The sequence below is a fragment of the Cottoperca gobio genome, chromosome 21 (assembly GCF_900634415.1).
Source record: "Cottoperca gobio chromosome 21, fCotGob3.1, whole genome shotgun sequence".
NCBI lineage: Eukaryota > Metazoa > Chordata > Actinopteri > Perciformes > Bovichtidae > Cottoperca > Cottoperca gobio.
The window spans coordinates 9,602,702-9,620,517 of record NC_041375.1 but is presented as its reverse complement, the minus strand read 5'-3'; the positions used below and the strand labels follow the sequence as shown (position 1 = coordinate 9,620,517).

The following is a 17,816-nucleotide window of genomic DNA, read 5'->3' as shown; positions in this document are numbered from 1 at the left end:
GAGTTTTTCAATTTAAATACACTTTATTCTTTTATGAATTCAGAGGGAAAGTGTGTATCTTTGTACTTCACTACATTTATTTGACAGCTATAGTAACTAGTTACATTACAAATTAAGAGTTTTACATACAAAACACATAAACCTACACAGTATTGAATATCATAATTCAATTATGCAAAGTATATAAATATATGTTGAGTACTAACTTAATTTACATGATGGCATTGCTACTTTTGCTTAAGAAGGATATACTGTATATGCACACTTCTTCTACCATTGAACATATTGTAGGACAGTGAGAATAGGAAGGTTTTGAGTGTGTGCAATATTTGTATGAGCAAATCACTCCATACATATACATGCTTCCTATAATTTATCACAATACATTAGCAGCTGAATAAACCTATGAAAATTAGCCACATTCACAATCCCATCCCATTCACTCAGCATCACCATGAGCATCACGCCCGACATGTACCAAAAGCTTGAACTTCCGGACTTCTGTACAATCAGAATCAGATCAGGAGTCGAGGAGCTCATTCAGCGAATCACATCAACATTCAGCGGAGTGGCGACCAATCAGATTTGTACATCACGCGTACTAATCCCGCCCCCTGTTCATTAAGCAGATAGTTAACTAAACTGTACAAGGATTTTGAAGTTCGCTAAGGGTAACCTCCGTATCACTGAACACATATTAAAATAATAGGATTATGCGCGTATGTTAGCCAGATATTAGCAATGCCACCGCTGAGTTGTGTTATTCCAAATGAAAACGGAACGAACTAACGTTGAAACGTTAGCTAGCGTTACAGACTTACTATTCATGCTCTTGATGTTTGGGCATTTTTAAACCAACAATGGCAAGTTTGCGCAGTGAACCTCTGTGGGGCGAAGAGTAACGGCTAACGTTAAAGGACAGTGGACTCTGGACAGGTATGTCTCTTCGGCTATCTTTGTGGTTGTTGCTATTCTGTCTGGGGATGTTCAGACATAAACTCCTCCCGGGGGTTCAGGCAGACTCGGTACCCAGTGCTGCAAAAACTTTAGTATGGGGACCTGGACTCGAGGCAAATATCGTCCTTCCTGCTCGGTTCTTCTACGTACAGGCGGTGGACAGCTCCGGGAGAAAGTAAGTAGGCCTGCAAGTCGCCTATGTTGCAGCCAGTACGTTTTTTTTGTCCAGTCGCAACAACCTGTGAAATTGTATTTGGCAAGCAATGCTGCTTTCATATTCTCCACGTAACGTCGTCCTTTGGATTTTCTAGGCTGGTTCAAGGAAGTTTTGAGCAAAAGTATTAATTAATTCATGTATTAAAAATTAAAGACTACATCAACAAAAAAAAAATACAAATCATGGAAGCAAACAATATATTATATATAAAACATAGCAGGCATAATACATATTACACAACAACAAAAAGTAAAGCTATTTGGTTTGGGCGATGTTTGGAACAAAGTTATAAATCACTGACCTAAAAAGACTGAACATCAGTGTGAATGTTAAGTGTCATGTATGTTTCAACTTGTTTTTATGTTTAAATAAATGCTTGTGCTACAGCCAGAAGAGGGTTGTGTCTGTCTGACAAAGACTAAAATTGTATCTCTATCATTAGTGAACTACTCTCCAATTAAAAACAGATGCAGCCCCCAATTAGGATTATTTTTGTCTACAATTTGCTTCAGTGTGTGTTTTTATAAAGTACCTATTGGCCCATAACATCTTATTTTACCCACAAGTTATTGATAAGATTATGTTAAGCTTGAAAGCTCCGATGTTTATTTTTCCCATAAAGAAATGATTGTAGTCAAATGTAACATCCCCCACTTTTTAATACAATTCTAATTTCTAGGAAAAACATATTGTCTCATATTTGGGTCAGTATTGTTCTTTTTGAGATGTCCTAGGTGCAGAATGACTGGTGAAACTATAACCTCCTTACTATTGTATAGATGTAAGTCAGTGTGACTGTATTTCTATTAGCACCTGAGGGCTGCATGACTACAAAGGAAGGACAATGTAGTAAATCTTTTCAACCACGTTGAAATTTGAAACTAGGCAACCTCCAATAAACCGCTTACATCATAAAGCTCCCATGTGGAGTTACTCAGTGGGTATCACTTTCATGCTTTGGATCTCAAGATGGATCCGTTTCTCACTTCCATTCATGCCCTACAACAACTTTATATTTGTCTGTTGGTACACAATACAATCAATAGCAGCATGTTAATACCAAGAAGCCATAACGTTATGTCGGCAACAACAACACTTCCTGTTTTTAATGTACAACTTGTAACATATAAATACAATATTGTCAGAAAGTATTAGGAAAAAAATATATATTTTAATTGTTTTGCCCCTTTCAATCTGAAATCAAACTTTAAGGTTAAATGCAGTCAAGGCAAACAGGAAGTTTTAAATGTCTGTATGCGTTGTGTCTGCATTGTTTTTGGGTAAGTGGTGAGGAAAAGTGTTGTGGTTGTGATCGTGCTCTTTAAATAATGGCCATTGTTATTTTCCCTGATCATATGTGCAAGTAAAAATAACACTAAAGCAACATCAGAATAAATGTAATATAATGAGTTTTAAATGTTCTTCAGATAGTCATATTTGAACATCCTAATCTGTTTTAGTACTAATGTCTGTTTATGGCTTATTTTGTACTCTAAACTGAGCATTGTTTGTTAATAACCACTTCAGTCAGTTAGGGTTACACATGTCAGCCTGCTAGTATTTATCCAGCTTTGTTAACAGGAGCACCATCTCTCCATGTTTCCTCCCTCGCAGTTTAACAACATCTCCTGGGGAGAAGACCTTTGAAGTGAAGATTGTGTCTCCAGTGGAGCAGTTCACCAGGATTTGGATCCAGGTCTTGGATCGTCAGGATGGCTCCTTCCTGGTTCGCTACAGAATGTATGCCACCTACACAGACATTCACATCCATATTCTGCTCAACAACAAGCACATCGCCAAGTCACCGTTCATCCTCGAAGGTAGAACACAATCAAAGCGGCCTAACAAAATGTGTTTTAGAATGAGATTTGTCTTTTTCTTCTGCCGTGACAAAGTTGGAGGGGAATAAAAAGGATCTTATTAAAGTTTCTGTGTTTTCCCTCTACAGGCCCAGTCTACCATGAGGGCTGTGACTGTCCCCAGCCCAGTGGTTCTGTTTGGGAGGCCCACATGCACTGTCCTCAGTCCTTCCCTCAGATAGACAGGGACCTGGCCATATACGCTAGTGTGGACCCAGATCGTAACGCGCAGGAGATCCCACAGCGCTTTGGACAGAGACAAAGCCTCTGCCACTACACTGTTAAAGACAACAAGGTGCCTCACACCCACGAGGCTAGACACACCAAACACAGAAGAAATAAGCAATAAGATGAACAGTCAATATATCTAAGATCTGCAGTTATGCCACAGCTAATGGAAAAACACTGGATTAGGTTATTAAACAAACCGTCAGTATCAGCCTGGTGTAACAACTATCTGATATATCGCTTTAACTGTAACATTAACACGTATGTCATTTTACAAAAAAATCCCCAGTTTCTCTTTCAAATACCATCCTAACCAAAGGGCAGTATAGTAATAAAGGGTAGATTTAGGTCTTTAGGCTGAATAGTAATTGGGCTTTGTGATAATGTAAAGTGGGCCAGGAGAGCCTGGAGCTATGTGACACACCTGTGGGAAGAAGATCTCTATAAACCAGGTGCTCAAGGGTACACTCTTCTCAAAATACCACTCTGGACGTCAAACCAGGTTCCTTTTAATAGTGATACTTCTAACGGCCTGTTGCCACAGTGCTAGCATTACCTGGGAAGCACCCAGTGATTTATCGGTTGTCAGGGCTTTACAATCCCAATGATTATACATGAAAGCTGGGTGGACCGTGACGTGTGTCTTGTTGATATGTCAGATATAGCTGCCATTACTAAATTGTAATGACAACATTGATGTGGTGCAAAATGTGAGCAGATGTAGCAGCAATGTGTGTTTTGTATTCATTTGCCAATGGAATTTGCAATTAAGCATAAAAGTGAATTCCTGAACACCCCTGTGATGTGCCCATGTTGATATAGCTTTTTCTTTTTCTTTCTCTTTAGGTCTACGTTCAAACTTTTGGAGAGCATGTGGGTTTTAGAATCTTTATGGATGCCATCCTCCTGTCACTCACCAGAAAGGTAAGCTCTTCTTAAACTGTCTGTGTAACACTGATACATTTAAACAATTAGAAACTTTAACACGTCTTTTATTAGCTTTTACTTGTCACTTGGACATGGCAGAAACGTACCTTGCTTTTTTCCCCCTTTAATATTGCATTTATCTTTTCATTAGGAGGTCTGAAGACTCAAAGTCTTCAAGAGTAGGCAGCAGTGTTTCTACGTTTGTGTGGAATTATTTTCTTAGTAAAATATATATTTTTAAATGGATAGCACTTTCCTTTTTAGTTGTTAAAATAAGAGCATGCATTATTTCATCACTACTCCTTACGGTGTGGTGATGTACGTCCAGGTGCGGCTCCCTGATCTGGAGTTCTTTGTTAACCTGGGGGACTGGCCGTTGGAGAAGAGGAAACCCACTGAGAAGATTCAGCCCATCTTTTCCTGGTGTGGCTCCAACAATACCAGAGATATTGTCATGCCCACCTATGACCTGACTGAGTCTGTCCTTGAGACCATGGGAAGGTAAGGCACCCTGAACACAAACATGTACATTTAAGATTAATCTAAAAGATCTGGAGTTAGCAGAGTAAGCAATATTATTAAGTCTGTACAAGTGTGTACCAAAGCACCAATCACACCTGGGCAACCTTAGGAATATTACTCCACCGAAAATATTATCTTTTGAGTAGCAACTACTCGCTTGATGGAAAGTTTGTAGCTTGTTTGTATATTTTTAGTGGAGGATGGGAGTCGTAGTCATCTTGGCCACGTTGCAGTCCAGTCGTCATAGAGGTTATTTACAATATGCTGGATGGGGACAAGTAGACTTGTGTATACAGACTGCATCGTGACGCTGTCACAGTGCAGGCTGAATAATGTGGATCCAAAATAAACCTGTGTCCACATGCTCATTATTTCCTCAGCGTTGCTTCATGCATTTTATGCAGTGCAAAAAAGGTTTGATCTCTAGATTGAGCCAGCAGAACAGCTCTCCATATCACGCCTACCTTGACGTTTTGACCTGCAGAAAAGTCTCACCCTTTAATGAGATACTCGTTCACCGTAACATCCGCTCTATAACTCTGCTTGTCATCATGTACAATATGTGAGTCCATAACTTTGACAGACGCTGAGATGACAACATATTGTCCCTCCGATAAACAGAGTGAGTCTGGACATGATGTCAGTGCAGGCCAACACAGGACCCCCCATGGCCAGAGAAGAATGCCACAGCCTTCTGGAGGGGCCGGGACAGTCGTCAGGAACGTCTGGAGCTGGTGAAGCTTTCCAGAGCTCAGCCCAACACGATTGATGCTGCCTTCACCAACTTCTTCTTCTTCAAACATGATGAGAGCCTCTATGGGCCGCTGGTCAAACACGTTTCTTTCTTTGACTTTTTCAAGGTGAGTGATCCAGCATGGCTGGCTTTGGATTTAATTAATACATAAAACTGTCTTGGAGTCTTCATTAAGTGATATGTTTTATTATAACTTTGAAATAAATAATAACAAATAATGATGAGGAGATAAAACTGCTGAGATCTTAGCACTGCCTGACCCAGTAAGAATAAACCGTTAACTCTGCAGGGCCCTGCAGCTTTTAGCTATTTGATTTACAACTATAGGAAGGAATCTTTTTAGCAAACAAGCTCAGGCAAGCTGAGAGTAACCAATTTGCTTGGCACAAAAGATCAAAAAGCCGAAGTGGACTAGTGTCTGGTGAGAAAAGTAAATATATTTTATAGACAACACCAACTCTCATAGGTTAGGGAATACTGGACATATTTACACAATCTAGATTGCCAAAAAGACATCTCCGATGAGATGTGTAACACCTTAGCTATAACTTGATGTGTGTGGTAGTGTGCCAAGGCTTACTCTTTATGCAATTAAATATGACATCTGCCTTCATGTTCTTATTTAATTTTAACAGGCATTACTAAGCAGTTTTTTCAGGAGTTGATTTTGAACAAAAGTCACTCAATTATTATTTCTATTTCATGTCCACCACCAGTACAAGTACCAAATAAACATTGACGGCACTGTGGCAGCGTATCGACTTCCTTACCTACTGGCGGGAGACAGTGTTGTCCTAAAGCAGGATTCTAGCTACTACGAGCATTTCTACAACGAGCTTCAGCCGTGGGAACACTACATCCCAATCAGGGCGGACCTCGGAGACCTGCTGGAAAAGATCCAGTGGGCTCGTGACCACGATGAAGAGGTGATGATGATGATAACGATGATGGGAACATTATGTTTGGCCGTAATTACTATGACATGTGGAGTAATACTATTCAGTGTATTATTATTATTTCTTGGCCTCTTTTAGACTTAAAATAACTTGAGAACATTTTCAGAATAGAGTATATTTCCTCTCGTTGGTGCTGATTTTAAATAAATAACCAAGTTGCTTTGATTCTTTCTGTCTTTCAGGCAAAGAAGATTGCACTGGCGGGTCAGCAGTTTGCCCGCAATTATCTTATGGGAAACCGCATATTTTGTTACTACTACAAACTTTTCCAGGTAACATTTCTACAGTTGTAGATTCAGTCACACTAATTTTATTGCATATTTGTCAGGATGTACTTCCCTGTCCTTCATCGTCCTCTCTTGAAGTTTAATGTTCTTCTTATAGGAGTATGCCAAACTCCAGGTCACAGAGCCCAAGATTCGTGAAGGCATGGAGCTTGTAGAGCAGCCCAGTGATGACCTGTTTCCATGTTACTGCCACAGGACGAGTCTAAGGGACAGTGTAAGTAACACCAGCAGAGTCGAGACCCACTGACGTCTAAAGCTGATGCTTTGTGCTCTGCACAAGCTTGCATTTGTTGCAATGATGCACTTTAGACAATTCAGATGAATTGCTCTCTTGCCTGACACTATTCAGTAAATTATTTTAAACTATGGTCTGTGTGAATATTCCAAGTGGCTAAAGGACGTCCAATAAAAGTGTTTAACAAGGATGTAGTACAACTTAGGTTTGCCTAATGAAGGGTAGAACTCAAAGGCAAAGTAGAAGCTATGATGAATCTGGAGAGGGAGCTTGAAAACATGATTTTACTGGACGCCAGGACTGTAGCAGAAAACTTGTAGCAGTACAAACTAGTGGCACTTTTAACTGGCAAATACATTGGTGGGTTTAAGCTAAGGTTTCATTGTTAATAATAATAATACAATTATTAAGTTTGGCACCACTCAGCCTCAATACGGACCATACCAATTTACAGAGTGTGGCTCCCTCTGGTGTATGTGAGGTGCCGCTGCACCTTATTAAAATAAATGTTTGTAGAGTTGAACATAAAAATGACAGTAATATATTAAAAGCCCTTCACACCCTCGTGGGTTTTTAATGACTCTGGCGTTTGATCCCAACACAAATCTTTTTGTTTATTTTTCAGGCAAAGGATGAACTTTAACTCAACTTTAAGTTAGTTGTGGCCAAGCTGAGGACGACTCCCTTCCTCCAGTTACAGAGCAATCCTTCATATCTGATATACTGCTAAATCATGTGTATGACTATGATATGAATGTCACATCTCATTTTTTTAAATAAATATTTTTCTTTTTGTATGTGAAAAGTGATTTGTCCTTTTTTTTTACACAGTTGTGTTTTACACTACACACAAATACACAAACCCAGTACAAAAGCATATGCAAGAGTTTCTGTCCTGTAATCACACACTATATGGACAAAAGTATCGGGTCATCTACACATTACACCTACAGGAGCTTTTATGACATCCCATTCCAAATTAATAGGCATTAATATGAAGTTGTCCCCCCCCCCCCCCCCTTGGCAGCTATAACAGCTTCCACTCTTCTGGGAAGGCTTTCAACAACATTTTGGAGCATGTCTGTGGGAATATTTGCCCGTTCATCCAGAAGAGCATTAGTGAGGTTAGACACTGATGTTGGACGAGAGGACCCGGCTCGCAATCTCCGTTCTAGTTCATCCCAAAGGTGTTCAATGGGGTTGAGGTCAGAGCTCTGTTCAGGCCAGTCAAGTTCTTCCACACCAAACTCATCACACCATACCTTTATAGACCTTGCTTTGTGCACTGGGGCACAGTCATGCTGGAACAGAAAAGGGCATTCCCCAAACTGTTTCCATAAAGTTGGAAGCATAGAATTGTCCAGAATGATTAGTAAGATGAAACATTAAGATTTTGGTGCTGATATTAATGCCAGAGCTGGTTTGGAACTCTGCAGTTATTGAGTTGGCAGAGCTTTGGTGACTTTTACACACTATGCACCTCAGCACTCGGCAACCCTGCTTTGTAACTTTACGTGGTCTGCCACTTCGTGGCTGAGTTGCTGTGGTTCCTAAACGTTTCCACTTTGCAATAATACCACTAAATCAAATCAAATGTATTTATATAGCCCAATATCACAAATTATACATTTGTCTCAGTGTGCTTTACAGGATGTACAGATTACGACACCCTCTGTCCTTAGACCCTCGCATCGCACAAGGAAAAACTTCCTAAAAGAAACCTCATAATTAAAGGGGGAAAAATGGAAGAAACCTCAGGGAGAGCAACTGAGGAGGGATCCCTCTCCCAGGACGGACAGACGTGCAATAGATGTCGTATGTACAGGATAAACAACACTAACAGTTGTTTGTGGAATATCTAGGAGAGAAGACATTTCCCGAACTGACTTGTTGCAACGGTGGCATCCTATTACAGAACCACGTTTAAATTCAGTGAGCTCTTTAGAACGATCCATTCTTTCACACATGTTTGTAAAGGCAGACTGCATGCCTAGGTGCTTGATTGTATACACCTATGGCAACGGGACTGAATGAAACACCTGAATTCAATGATTAAGAGGAGTGGCCCAATACTTGTGTCCATATAGTGTATGTTCAAGTTGCATTGTCATCAAACATCTGATGTGCTAAAGTGTCCTTAGGCATGACAAACAAAGCCTGTCAACTCTAATGTTGCTGTTCTGTAGCTGACCACTATAAAAAAAAGCATATGTGCCCAGTCAAGTCATGGTTTATATTGCTCCCAAGTCGTTAGCTCTGATGAAGGGTAATATAAAAGCTGTAAAGACCCCTCCCGAACAGCAGGTGTCAGTCACCTGTAGTCAGGTTCCACTTGTTGGATTTCATAGTAGAAGCATCTTGTAATGGACAAGTTTGAAGAGGTAAATGTTCAACATTAGCAACTGCAAAATAGTTCTAAGTAACGTCACGTGCGTAGATACACAGCTAGCTAGCTAACGTTAGCTCGGTATAATAACTTGAGCTGAATGTCGTTGGCGTAATACTAGCGTTATTTGTGATATGGAAACTAAGTGTAACGACAAAGCTCATACCAAGAATGAATGAAGTCTGACGTTAAAAATAAAAGAGTTTGAATTTAGCTAACCTTTGGTCACGAGACGCTGGTGGTGCTGTTGTAGAGGCTGTTAAGTTTGCGCATCTATTCAGTTAAAATCTTTCTGCGCTTTGAAACACTAATTATGTCTAAACTCATGTTTAATCACCTCCCACATAATGTTTATAGGCTGCATGATGTGAACGGTCAAACTAGAGGTAGTGCTTACTCACTTCCAGGACACAGTGAAGGTGCCGTTTGGAACAAAGTATCTGGACGCTGCCTTGTGTTTCCCTGCCTCGGTGACAGATGTTCGCACGGCCGTCATTCTTACACATGGGGCTGGTGGAGACATGAACTTCAAACATCTGGTTTCTCTGGCACATGCCTTGGCTTCAGGTGGCTTCCTTTGTCTCCGTTTCACATGCAAAGGTTTAAACTTGGGTTATAGAGTGAAGGCTTACCGTGCTGTGTGGGTAAGCATTTTCATTCATTCAAGAAATGTGCTACTATAACATATTAAGAATCAGTAAGATGCTGTACACACCTGTGTTCCCCCCTAGGAGTATTTGAAATCCCTACAGAAGTTTACCATAAAGCACATATTTGTTGGAGGTAAGCAGCAACAGTAGGCTTACTTTATATCACATTATATGGATACATGTGTGACATTTATTGTAGACCATGTATTTATGTTGTGTTTGTAAATACTTTGGTGTGTGTGTTTTCTCTGTGTGCATGAGTTTACATTACAATATCAGAACTATGATTACCTAACTGCTTAATAACAACTAGCAATATATCAAGACAGGCAATAAAAGACCACTTATGCTAAACAGGCAGAATATTTGAAAAACAGTCACCACATTTCTAAGTTTTGGGAAGTTAAATGAACAATACAACAATAGAAATCTTACTGGGTCAACTTGTGAAACTACATGCACATTGTGCAACAAGAGAATTAGAATTTTCACATTTCCAGGTCAATAGTGTGTATTACTAGAAGACTGCAACATGAGTTACAGCACTCACTGAGTATAATTTCTCCTCTCAAAAATCTCTGTGACCCGTCCACAGGCAGGTCAATGGGATGTCGTGCTGCTGCAGCTTTAGCCAGGCAGCTGAGTGGTGAATCAGAGGATACAGTGCAGGGTATCATCTGCTTGTCTTTCCCCCTGCACCCTCCGGGACAGACGCACACCCATTTGCAACGGAGCAAAGATCTCAGGGGACTACCTGAGCACATGCCAGTGCTGTGTGTGTCAGGCACTGAGGACAAGATGTGTGACAGGGTGAGGACACTTGGGTGGGCTCTCCACCCTGTCACTAGTATGCTTTTAGTTTTCCTCATTCAGTAATACATTTCCTTCCTTATCTCAATAATACATTATACATGTTTATACAGTTTGCTCCTTTATTCTTCATGTATGTTATAATTTCCTTCAATGATACATGCAGAACGCCTGTACTGTTGTGATTGTATAGCCCTCTACTATTTAGTATTATATGGGCAATATCATACCATGTTGCATGCGCTGTAATTACTCTATTGTCCCTGCCTGTGCAATATATGTTGTTGTTGTTTTTTCTTGGTTTGTTTTTTCTGATTTTGTTTTTTACTTTTCTGCCTTTTCTCAGGTCCTTTTTGAAGGGATGGTAAAAGAAATAAAAGCTCAAGTTGAGGTTTTCTGGCTGAAAGGAGGCAGCCATGGACTGACAGTGAAGGGAAGGCCCGAGGACTCTGTGTTAGATGAAGTGAATTTACAAGTCATCACCTGGATGAGTAAGCAGGCAGCATAGATTAATTTATGTTATCAGATTTTTTTTCTTTGTTTTGTTATTTTCATTTTTACTAGTTAAATAAAGGATATATCATTTTACATAATGCGGCCAAGTTGTTTTGTCTTTTTTTATCAGAAACTCTGATAAATTATTCATTGCAACCAAAAAAAACATTTTCAATGTCCAAGACCTTTAGCTCCTTTAAAAATAGGCCATTTTGCTGGACATCTACACCCAGCCAAAAACTCTTCACACAAGTACTGCACTTGAAGTTGTCTCAGCAGCACTATTTCAGTTGCTCTTTCTGCTACAGAGGCCATGTTTTATAACCGCACTGGGACACTGATAGTACTGTAAACATTTACCATGATTCCAGTAAAAAATAACATTTTGTCCATAGGAATGAGTTTACAGGTGCCAACATTATCATTGCTACTGACCTCATTGTTCTCTATGTTATGATAGTTTCTGAGACCAAAAAGACAGGGTCAATCATGGGATTATAGTTAATTTGTTGTTTAAATCATTATTATCAGACATGTAAATCTTTATATATATATATATATATATATATATATATATATATATATATATATATATATATATATATATATATATATATATATATATATATATATATATATATATATATATATATATATATATATATATATATATATATATATATATATATATATATATAATAAATGAACCCTTTCAACAAGTGACATTGAGACAAAACAAAACATTTAGGCATCATAATAAACACAACAGACACGACTCCACTCTCAATACATCCATCATGGTAGCAGGACATAGGGTTGTTTAACTGTTATATAGTAAAAACTAATTTAAATAATAATGGAAAGGAAAGCAATACAATCTCATTTCTTAAAAATAAAATAAAAACCTATACCTTTACTATACACATGCACATTTGTTATTGTTTATAATTTGAATAGACTCAAAGTACGTCCTTAATTCTATCATGAAAGGTCAAATGATGGGAGAGACTTTGGCTTTATGGTTGTGAAACCTTCTCAATAAAATTGATAAATTGTCCGCTGAACTTTCATGGTTTTCTTTCACCCTATAATGTTACATCCTTGGCTTCCAACTTATCTGAATGATTGCGTTGAGTGTTAGAATAGACTATTTTTTCCAGAGTCCTATAAAAAAGTTTATACATCTTGTTTCTTCTTCCAATTTAACTTCGCTGTGTTCTCTGTGCCTTTAAGGAGAACTCTGACGTTTCTATTTAGTCGAATACAATTGGCTGGCTGACTTCCGCGTGATTTTGTAGGGAAGCATGGCAGGAGAACCGTGGAACAGGGTAAACATTGCCTTTCCCGGTGCCGTTTCTAGTGTCCGTGTACATTTCAGCTCAGCTACAGGTACGAATAATTCGTCAGATGCTAAATAGCTAAAGATGTCGACTTTGTTACGTGATGACTGTGTGCAAAACTCTACATGTTATGTCGCTTGCAATCCCACGTGTAGGGCATGGACCTCCCCTAGGCAGTGTTGATGTTGTACTTTATCATTGTCGTTGAATAAACTGATGTGTTTTTGCTGTGCTGCAGATGCGAGAGTTAAAGCCCTGTTGGGGGAAAATGAGAAGGTGCTTAAGCTTATTCGGAGTGAGATTCTTCAAACGGAGGTACGAGTTCTCTACGAGCTGCTGTACATCCTAAATAACAGCTACAGAGGCAACAAGACGTTCAAATGCTTAAAGCAGGTGAGAACTGCGGATAACGCGTCCACATCTGACCACTACATGATATGTGATTATTAGTCTGTTTTAGTTTGGTGATGGGGACACGTGTGTGTGTAAAAGAAAAGTCAGAAAGGTTGAACTAACTGATGTGTCATTTTCATGTTTCATATTTTGTCTTATCTCTCACAGGTCGAACAATGCATAAACAGGCTGAAGAGCATGAAACTTGAGGTTGCTCTTCAGGAGCTGACAGAGCTGTGTCCCAACAGAATTCAACGGTAAATAAAAAGCTTTATTTCTTTTACAAATTAAATGCAAACAAACAACACTGGACCTTAATCATGCTTCAAATAGCCGACACAGACAAATAATATCTTGATGAGCTCAGGCACAGATCTTCCACATCAGGTCAGGACATTTCTAAAGTGTGGGTTTAGTGTGGTACTGTAAGATTTGATAATGTACATAATACCAGCTAATTCCAAACATGTAGTTTTATTTTTTCAAAGTTGAATTTTCCCAAGTATCTTATGTAATGATGCGTAACATTTACTAATTTACATATCCGACAGTGCCAATAACAATCTCATAGGACAAGCTGTTACAGAAGAGTTATGGAAAGAGGTTGAGAGCACGGAGTTCAAGTACAGGAGATTATTAAGCCTAGTGGCCATCACTACTGACTCCTGACTTCATTGGCTCTATAGCAGATCCATTAAACAGCTTCAAAATCTTTAATGCACACATTACATTAGTGACGCATTTAGTTGAGCGTGGGAGGCTGTAATTATCTCTTTATTCACTGTAATGACGTGCGCGTGTCCCGTTTGTGTTTCAGAGGGCTGAGCGTCAAGGCTGGTGAGTGTGATGTTCCCAGTCAGCCCATGCTGGAGTGGCTCTGTCTCAAAGTGCTGGGAGCCGCCCAACTGATGAGCTGCACATTGAATCGCTGCAGTAGAGCTTTCTCGTATCCTTTTCAGACGTGGCACTGTTCAGACACATGTAGAGGAATCTAGACTGAAATCTCTGAAGAGAGATTCTTTTTGCAACAATCAATCTCTTTCCTGATGTCACCGTATGGTTTTGTCCTTAAGAGATATGTGCGTCAGACTCACAAAGCAGCAGATGAAATGCGAGGAGTTTGTCATCTTGAATATGGTGATAACCAGCATGCTCAGTCGTCTCTGGTGAGCGCTCTTCGTCATTATCAAATTGCAGATTTAGAAAAAATCTGTATTTGAAGTAGTTCGATTTGTGTTTGTTTGGAGACTGCCTCCACAAATCTAAATCTACCTGCCTTTGTGCTCCATCAGGGTGGTTGCACGAGGTATCTTGGTCAGCCTGTCCACGCTGTATCAGCAGCTCCTGGGGCTCCTCGGACAAGTAGCCGAAGCCCAGCCCATGCCTTTCCTCACAGACTTCTCCCTACCAGCAGATGTGGCTCAGTTCCTGGGTCCTTCTGATGCATTGTCACTGACCAAAAAGCCAGCTCATGTCAAAGAAAGCAAGGAGCAGCAGCAGAGCGAGGAATCTTCTGTTAAAGTCAAGAATCGGGGTGGGACAACAAGGAAGGTTAAAGAAGATATGGGTGTTACTGTTGAAAGAGGTGTGGAGCTTTTTCCTTGTTCTGTATTCTGTATTCTGTATTCTGTATGACACATTTAAGCAAGCAGTTAGATGGCATTGCCTTAAAGGACTCTTTCACAGTAGGGAGTGACAGGAGTTCTGAAGAAAGAAAATTGGCAACTATTTTGATAATTGTTAAAGTCATTTTTCATTCAAAATGCTGTTTTCAGCCTCTCAAATATGGAGATTTCCAGCTTTTCTCTGTTTAACATCATATTAAACTGAATATATTTGGGTTTTGGACTGGCAAACAGCACAGTTAAAGACATCACCTTGGACTTTCAAAAACTGGGATGGGCATTTCTCTCTATTTTATAGACCAATCAATTTAATCAAGAAAAATAATCTGCAGTTGAATCGATAATGAATTAATCGTTAGTTGCAACCTTGATCTTGAAATGTTCTCCCCATTTCATTTACCATGCAGTGTGAACAGTTTTATTTTCTTCTTTTAGTTCTCGCTCTTGACACTGACATGAAGCCTTTTCTTAAGGTTTTCAGAGACTTTACCGAGGTATGTAAGCAAACCAGACTAAATATTTATTCATTCTTTTATCATTTACAGAATATGTAATATGTAAAGTACTGTCCCATCTAATGATTACGTCATTTGTGTTACCTAATGGCAAATCCTTCCAGCAGAAAACACACAAGGCTGACCAGAAACAAAAGTTCCAGACACAAGTGAGAGAGGCTACCACTTTCACAGACATGGCGACCCATCTTGAAGAAATGATTCCATGGTGTGAATCCCAGAAGATGGAAAAGGAAAAACGTCTTTTAACCTTCCTGCATTTAAAGTGCCAAAGGATGAAATGCCTAGAGGGAGCCGGTTACAAGTAAGAGCAACACTGCAGCGTATACACTCAGTGGCCACTTTATTAGGTAGTTAAGGCCAGATAATAATGCAAATGTGTAAACCCATTTATATTACTGAGGTCATAGTTAAAGATGGTGTTGTACTGGATTACTTTTTTTGTCCTCCCTATTTACTAAAATGAGGGGGCCAGAATATTGACCCCTCTGAATATAATGCAGTCCAGTACAACACCACCTCTAACTATTACCTCTATGACAGTGTCATAAAAACCTGACTGTTGGCTGACCAGCTGTATTTGATTGCATTGGACTGTACAGGTGTAGCTGATAAAGTTGACACTATTTGTGGAGTAGTTTAGGTAAAACTACATACTTTAGTATTCTGTGACACAGTTGCTCCTTATACCAATTTTGCATATTTCTATAATGTGTCCTTATCCCCAGCGTCAAGAGGAGGTTGCGGACCTTCACACAGGAAGCTTCCTGGGCTTCCTCTCCCCAAGGATCAGTGCCTCGAAGCTGTCGGTCATCTGCTGCAACGAGGAGACATGCTCGCCTGAGAACTCGTTTTCAGTCACTCAGGAGTCAATTCAAGTCTTCAACTGTGAGAACTGGTGTGAAGAAGAAACCGCCGAAGAGACAAAGGAAGAGGACTGAGTTATCGGTAGTCCGGACCGTCAGGGGAAAACCAAACAAACAGGACTACATACAAGGCATCGGCGACGTCTCAGACCACCGGCTCTGACGACAATGATGACATAGATGATATATTTGCCTCTGTAGGTTTGTGACACTTTGGAATTGGACACATCCGAGGACACAAATGACTGTATCCAGCTGAGCTTAGTATACACATACCTCTGTTTTGAAAGGAAAGATGATGTCATGTGTAATAAAACTGACGGTTGGACATTGTATGAATGTTATACAAGTGCTAAACAGCAGCCGTTACTTTTAAAGCAGAAAGTAACTAACTGTGATGAAGATTGTTTTTGTTTCTTTTTAGCCTGTATTGGATAGGACAGTAGAGAGGCACACATGAAACAAGGAAAGAGAGATGGAGGGGTATTGCATGCAACAAAGGTACCAGGCTGTAATCGAACATATGGTGTTGCAGTTTGGCTTTTAGGACACCCAAAGTGATGAAATTTAACTGTGGGGTGACATTTAGATTTTTCTTTCAACCCGAATGAAGAGTTGTCATGTCTGAAGTTGAAATGTTTTGAAGCTGCTGTGAGCTACTTTGATCAAAAATGTTACATACAAACATTTTTACAATACCTAGGCTCTGCAGACGAGGTATATTCCTCCTATGTTGTCCTATTTATACATAAATGTTAATAAAAACGCTCATCTTCATCTGCACAATAATGCATACAGTACGCTCATGGAGCTGAACCTGAATACTTTTTAAAACCATTTATTGGTGTTTTAATTGCCTAAAGAATTGCTTAATGATTAAATTGTATGAACTTGGATTTTATGGCACTAAACCCCAAATGTGTCTTTATTTCCTTTCAGACATTCACTGCTCTGCTGGCTACAGCACACATACGGTGAAATGCTATTATTAGAGCTATTAAGTGAACATCTTGTGCCACCCTCTGAAGGCAGCACTACAGTTTATTAACATACCATGTCTTATACACAATGAAATCAGTTTAATGAACCATGGAATACTGCAAATGCCCATTTTAAGCTGTAAAAGCTATAAATGTTACAGATCCCTTGTCTAAAGTGCTTTTTAAGGCCCTGGTGGTATTTCTGGCTCCACCTGGTGGAGTTGATAAATGATTGCGCTCAATAATTAGTTCCAGACTGTTGGTTGTTCTCCGAGAATATGGAATAAATCCCTCAACATTGTTAATTGCAATGCCCTTGGCAGAGGCAGCGCGAGAAAGCAGAGGTGTCAATCTTCCCTACAATTAAATGTGTGCCGACAGAGACTGAGTGCTGATATGAACAGAATAGTAGCAGTGCTGTGTATTAGTAGGCAGGGAGCCCAGCTCTAGGCCTTTGAAGTCAAGTATAAGAGATGTGCAAGAGCTACCTCAACGAAGTCATGCAGGTGTCTGGCAGTCCATGATTGTTCAGGAGTGGAGGCTGTGCATCACATTAGAAGCTAAATGGTTAGTTGTGTTGCCTGCCTGTGTTTTTCCTGCCCATCATCTTATCATGCTCTGCTAAAGAAGACACAGTCCTCCCATCTGTAGAAATACAACGGTGCAGTTTTCTTCCCGCTCACTGAGCACTGGCTGGGTTGAGTTATGGTCTCACATCAGCCTGCCAGCTTTATTTGTGCATTTGAGTCTACAGATTCCTGATTCCTGTGCTTTCCAAGTTTCATCTAAACCAGTTAGTCAAGGTCAACCCTTA

The 17,816-nt window shown here is 39.7% G+C and overlaps 3 protein-coding genes across 5 annotated transcripts; all 3 read left to right on the top strand.

Annotated features, from left to right (window-relative positions):
- Positions 1 to 628: 628 nt before the first annotated feature.
- On the top strand, positions 629 to 7,747 carry poglut2 (protein O-glucosyltransferase 2). Its single transcript, XM_029459817.1, is given in 11 exon segments — positions 629 to 1,132; positions 2,789 to 2,994; positions 3,123 to 3,328; positions 4,108 to 4,185; positions 4,517 to 4,689; positions 5,332 to 5,371; positions 5,373 to 5,570; positions 6,181 to 6,390; positions 6,603 to 6,692; positions 6,805 to 6,921; positions 7,568 to 7,747. Coding segments are annotated over 11 exon segments (1,530 nt in total). The 5' UTR covers positions 629 to 938; the 3' UTR covers positions 7,586 to 7,747.
- A 1,419-nt stretch (positions 7,748 to 9,166) lies between these two features.
- On the top strand, positions 9,167 to 11,386 carry tex30 (testis expressed 30). Of its 2 annotated transcripts, none has more exons than XM_029459332.1 (5): positions 9,167 to 9,323; positions 9,736 to 9,972; positions 10,060 to 10,111; positions 10,574 to 10,788; positions 11,135 to 11,386. In XM_029459332.1, the coding sequence occupies exons 1-5, from the start codon at positions 9,306 to 9,308 to the stop codon at positions 11,294 to 11,296; spliced, it is 684 nt and encodes a 227-aa protein (XP_029315192.1). In that variant the 5' UTR covers positions 9,167 to 9,305; the 3' UTR covers positions 11,297 to 11,386. The 2 variants fall into 2 exon arrangements, with proteins under 2 accessions (XP_029315192.1, XP_029315193.1); XM_029459333.1 differs by having other exon boundaries at positions 9,182 to 9,323; positions 9,686 to 9,972.
- A 1,165-nt stretch (positions 11,387 to 12,551) lies between these two features.
- rmp64 (ribonuclease MRP subunit p64) lies at positions 12,552 to 16,694 on the top strand. Of its 2 annotated transcripts, none has more exons than XM_029459192.1 (9): positions 12,552 to 12,672; positions 12,862 to 13,016; positions 13,185 to 13,273; positions 13,834 to 13,962; positions 14,105 to 14,182; positions 14,309 to 14,601; positions 15,077 to 15,135; positions 15,264 to 15,460; positions 15,885 to 16,694. In XM_029459192.1, exons 1-9 carry the CDS (start codon positions 12,588 to 12,590, stop codon positions 16,183 to 16,185), a joined length of 1,386 nt encoding a protein of 461 aa, XP_029315052.1. In that variant the 5' UTR covers positions 12,552 to 12,587; the 3' UTR covers positions 16,186 to 16,694. The 2 variants fall into 2 exon arrangements, with proteins under 2 accessions (XP_029315052.1, XP_029315051.1); XM_029459191.1 differs by having other exon boundaries at positions 15,261 to 15,460.
- Positions 16,695 to 17,816: the final 1,122 nt, after the last annotated feature.

Coding starts and splice junctions, on each gene's coding strand:
- rmp64 (XM_029459191.1), top strand. CDS start 12,588: ATGGCAGGAGAACCGTGGAACAGGGTAAACATTGCCTTTCCCGGTGCC. Junction 12,673..12,861: donor ACATTTCAGCTCAGCTACAG/GTACGAATAATT, acceptor GCTGTGCTGCAG/ATGCGAGAGTTAAAGCCCTG. Junction 13,963..14,104: donor CGCTGCAGTAGAGCTTTCTC/GTATCCTTTTCA, acceptor TATGTGCGTCAG/ACTCACAAAGCAGCAGATGA.
- tex30 (XM_029459332.1), top strand. Junction 10,112..10,573: donor AAAGCACATATTTGTTGGAG/GTAAGCAGCAAC, acceptor ACCCGTCCACAG/GCAGGTCAATGGGATGTCGT. Junction 10,789..11,134: donor AGGACAAGATGTGTGACAGG/GTGAGGACACTT, acceptor GCCTTTTCTCAG/GTCCTTTTTGAAGGGATGGT.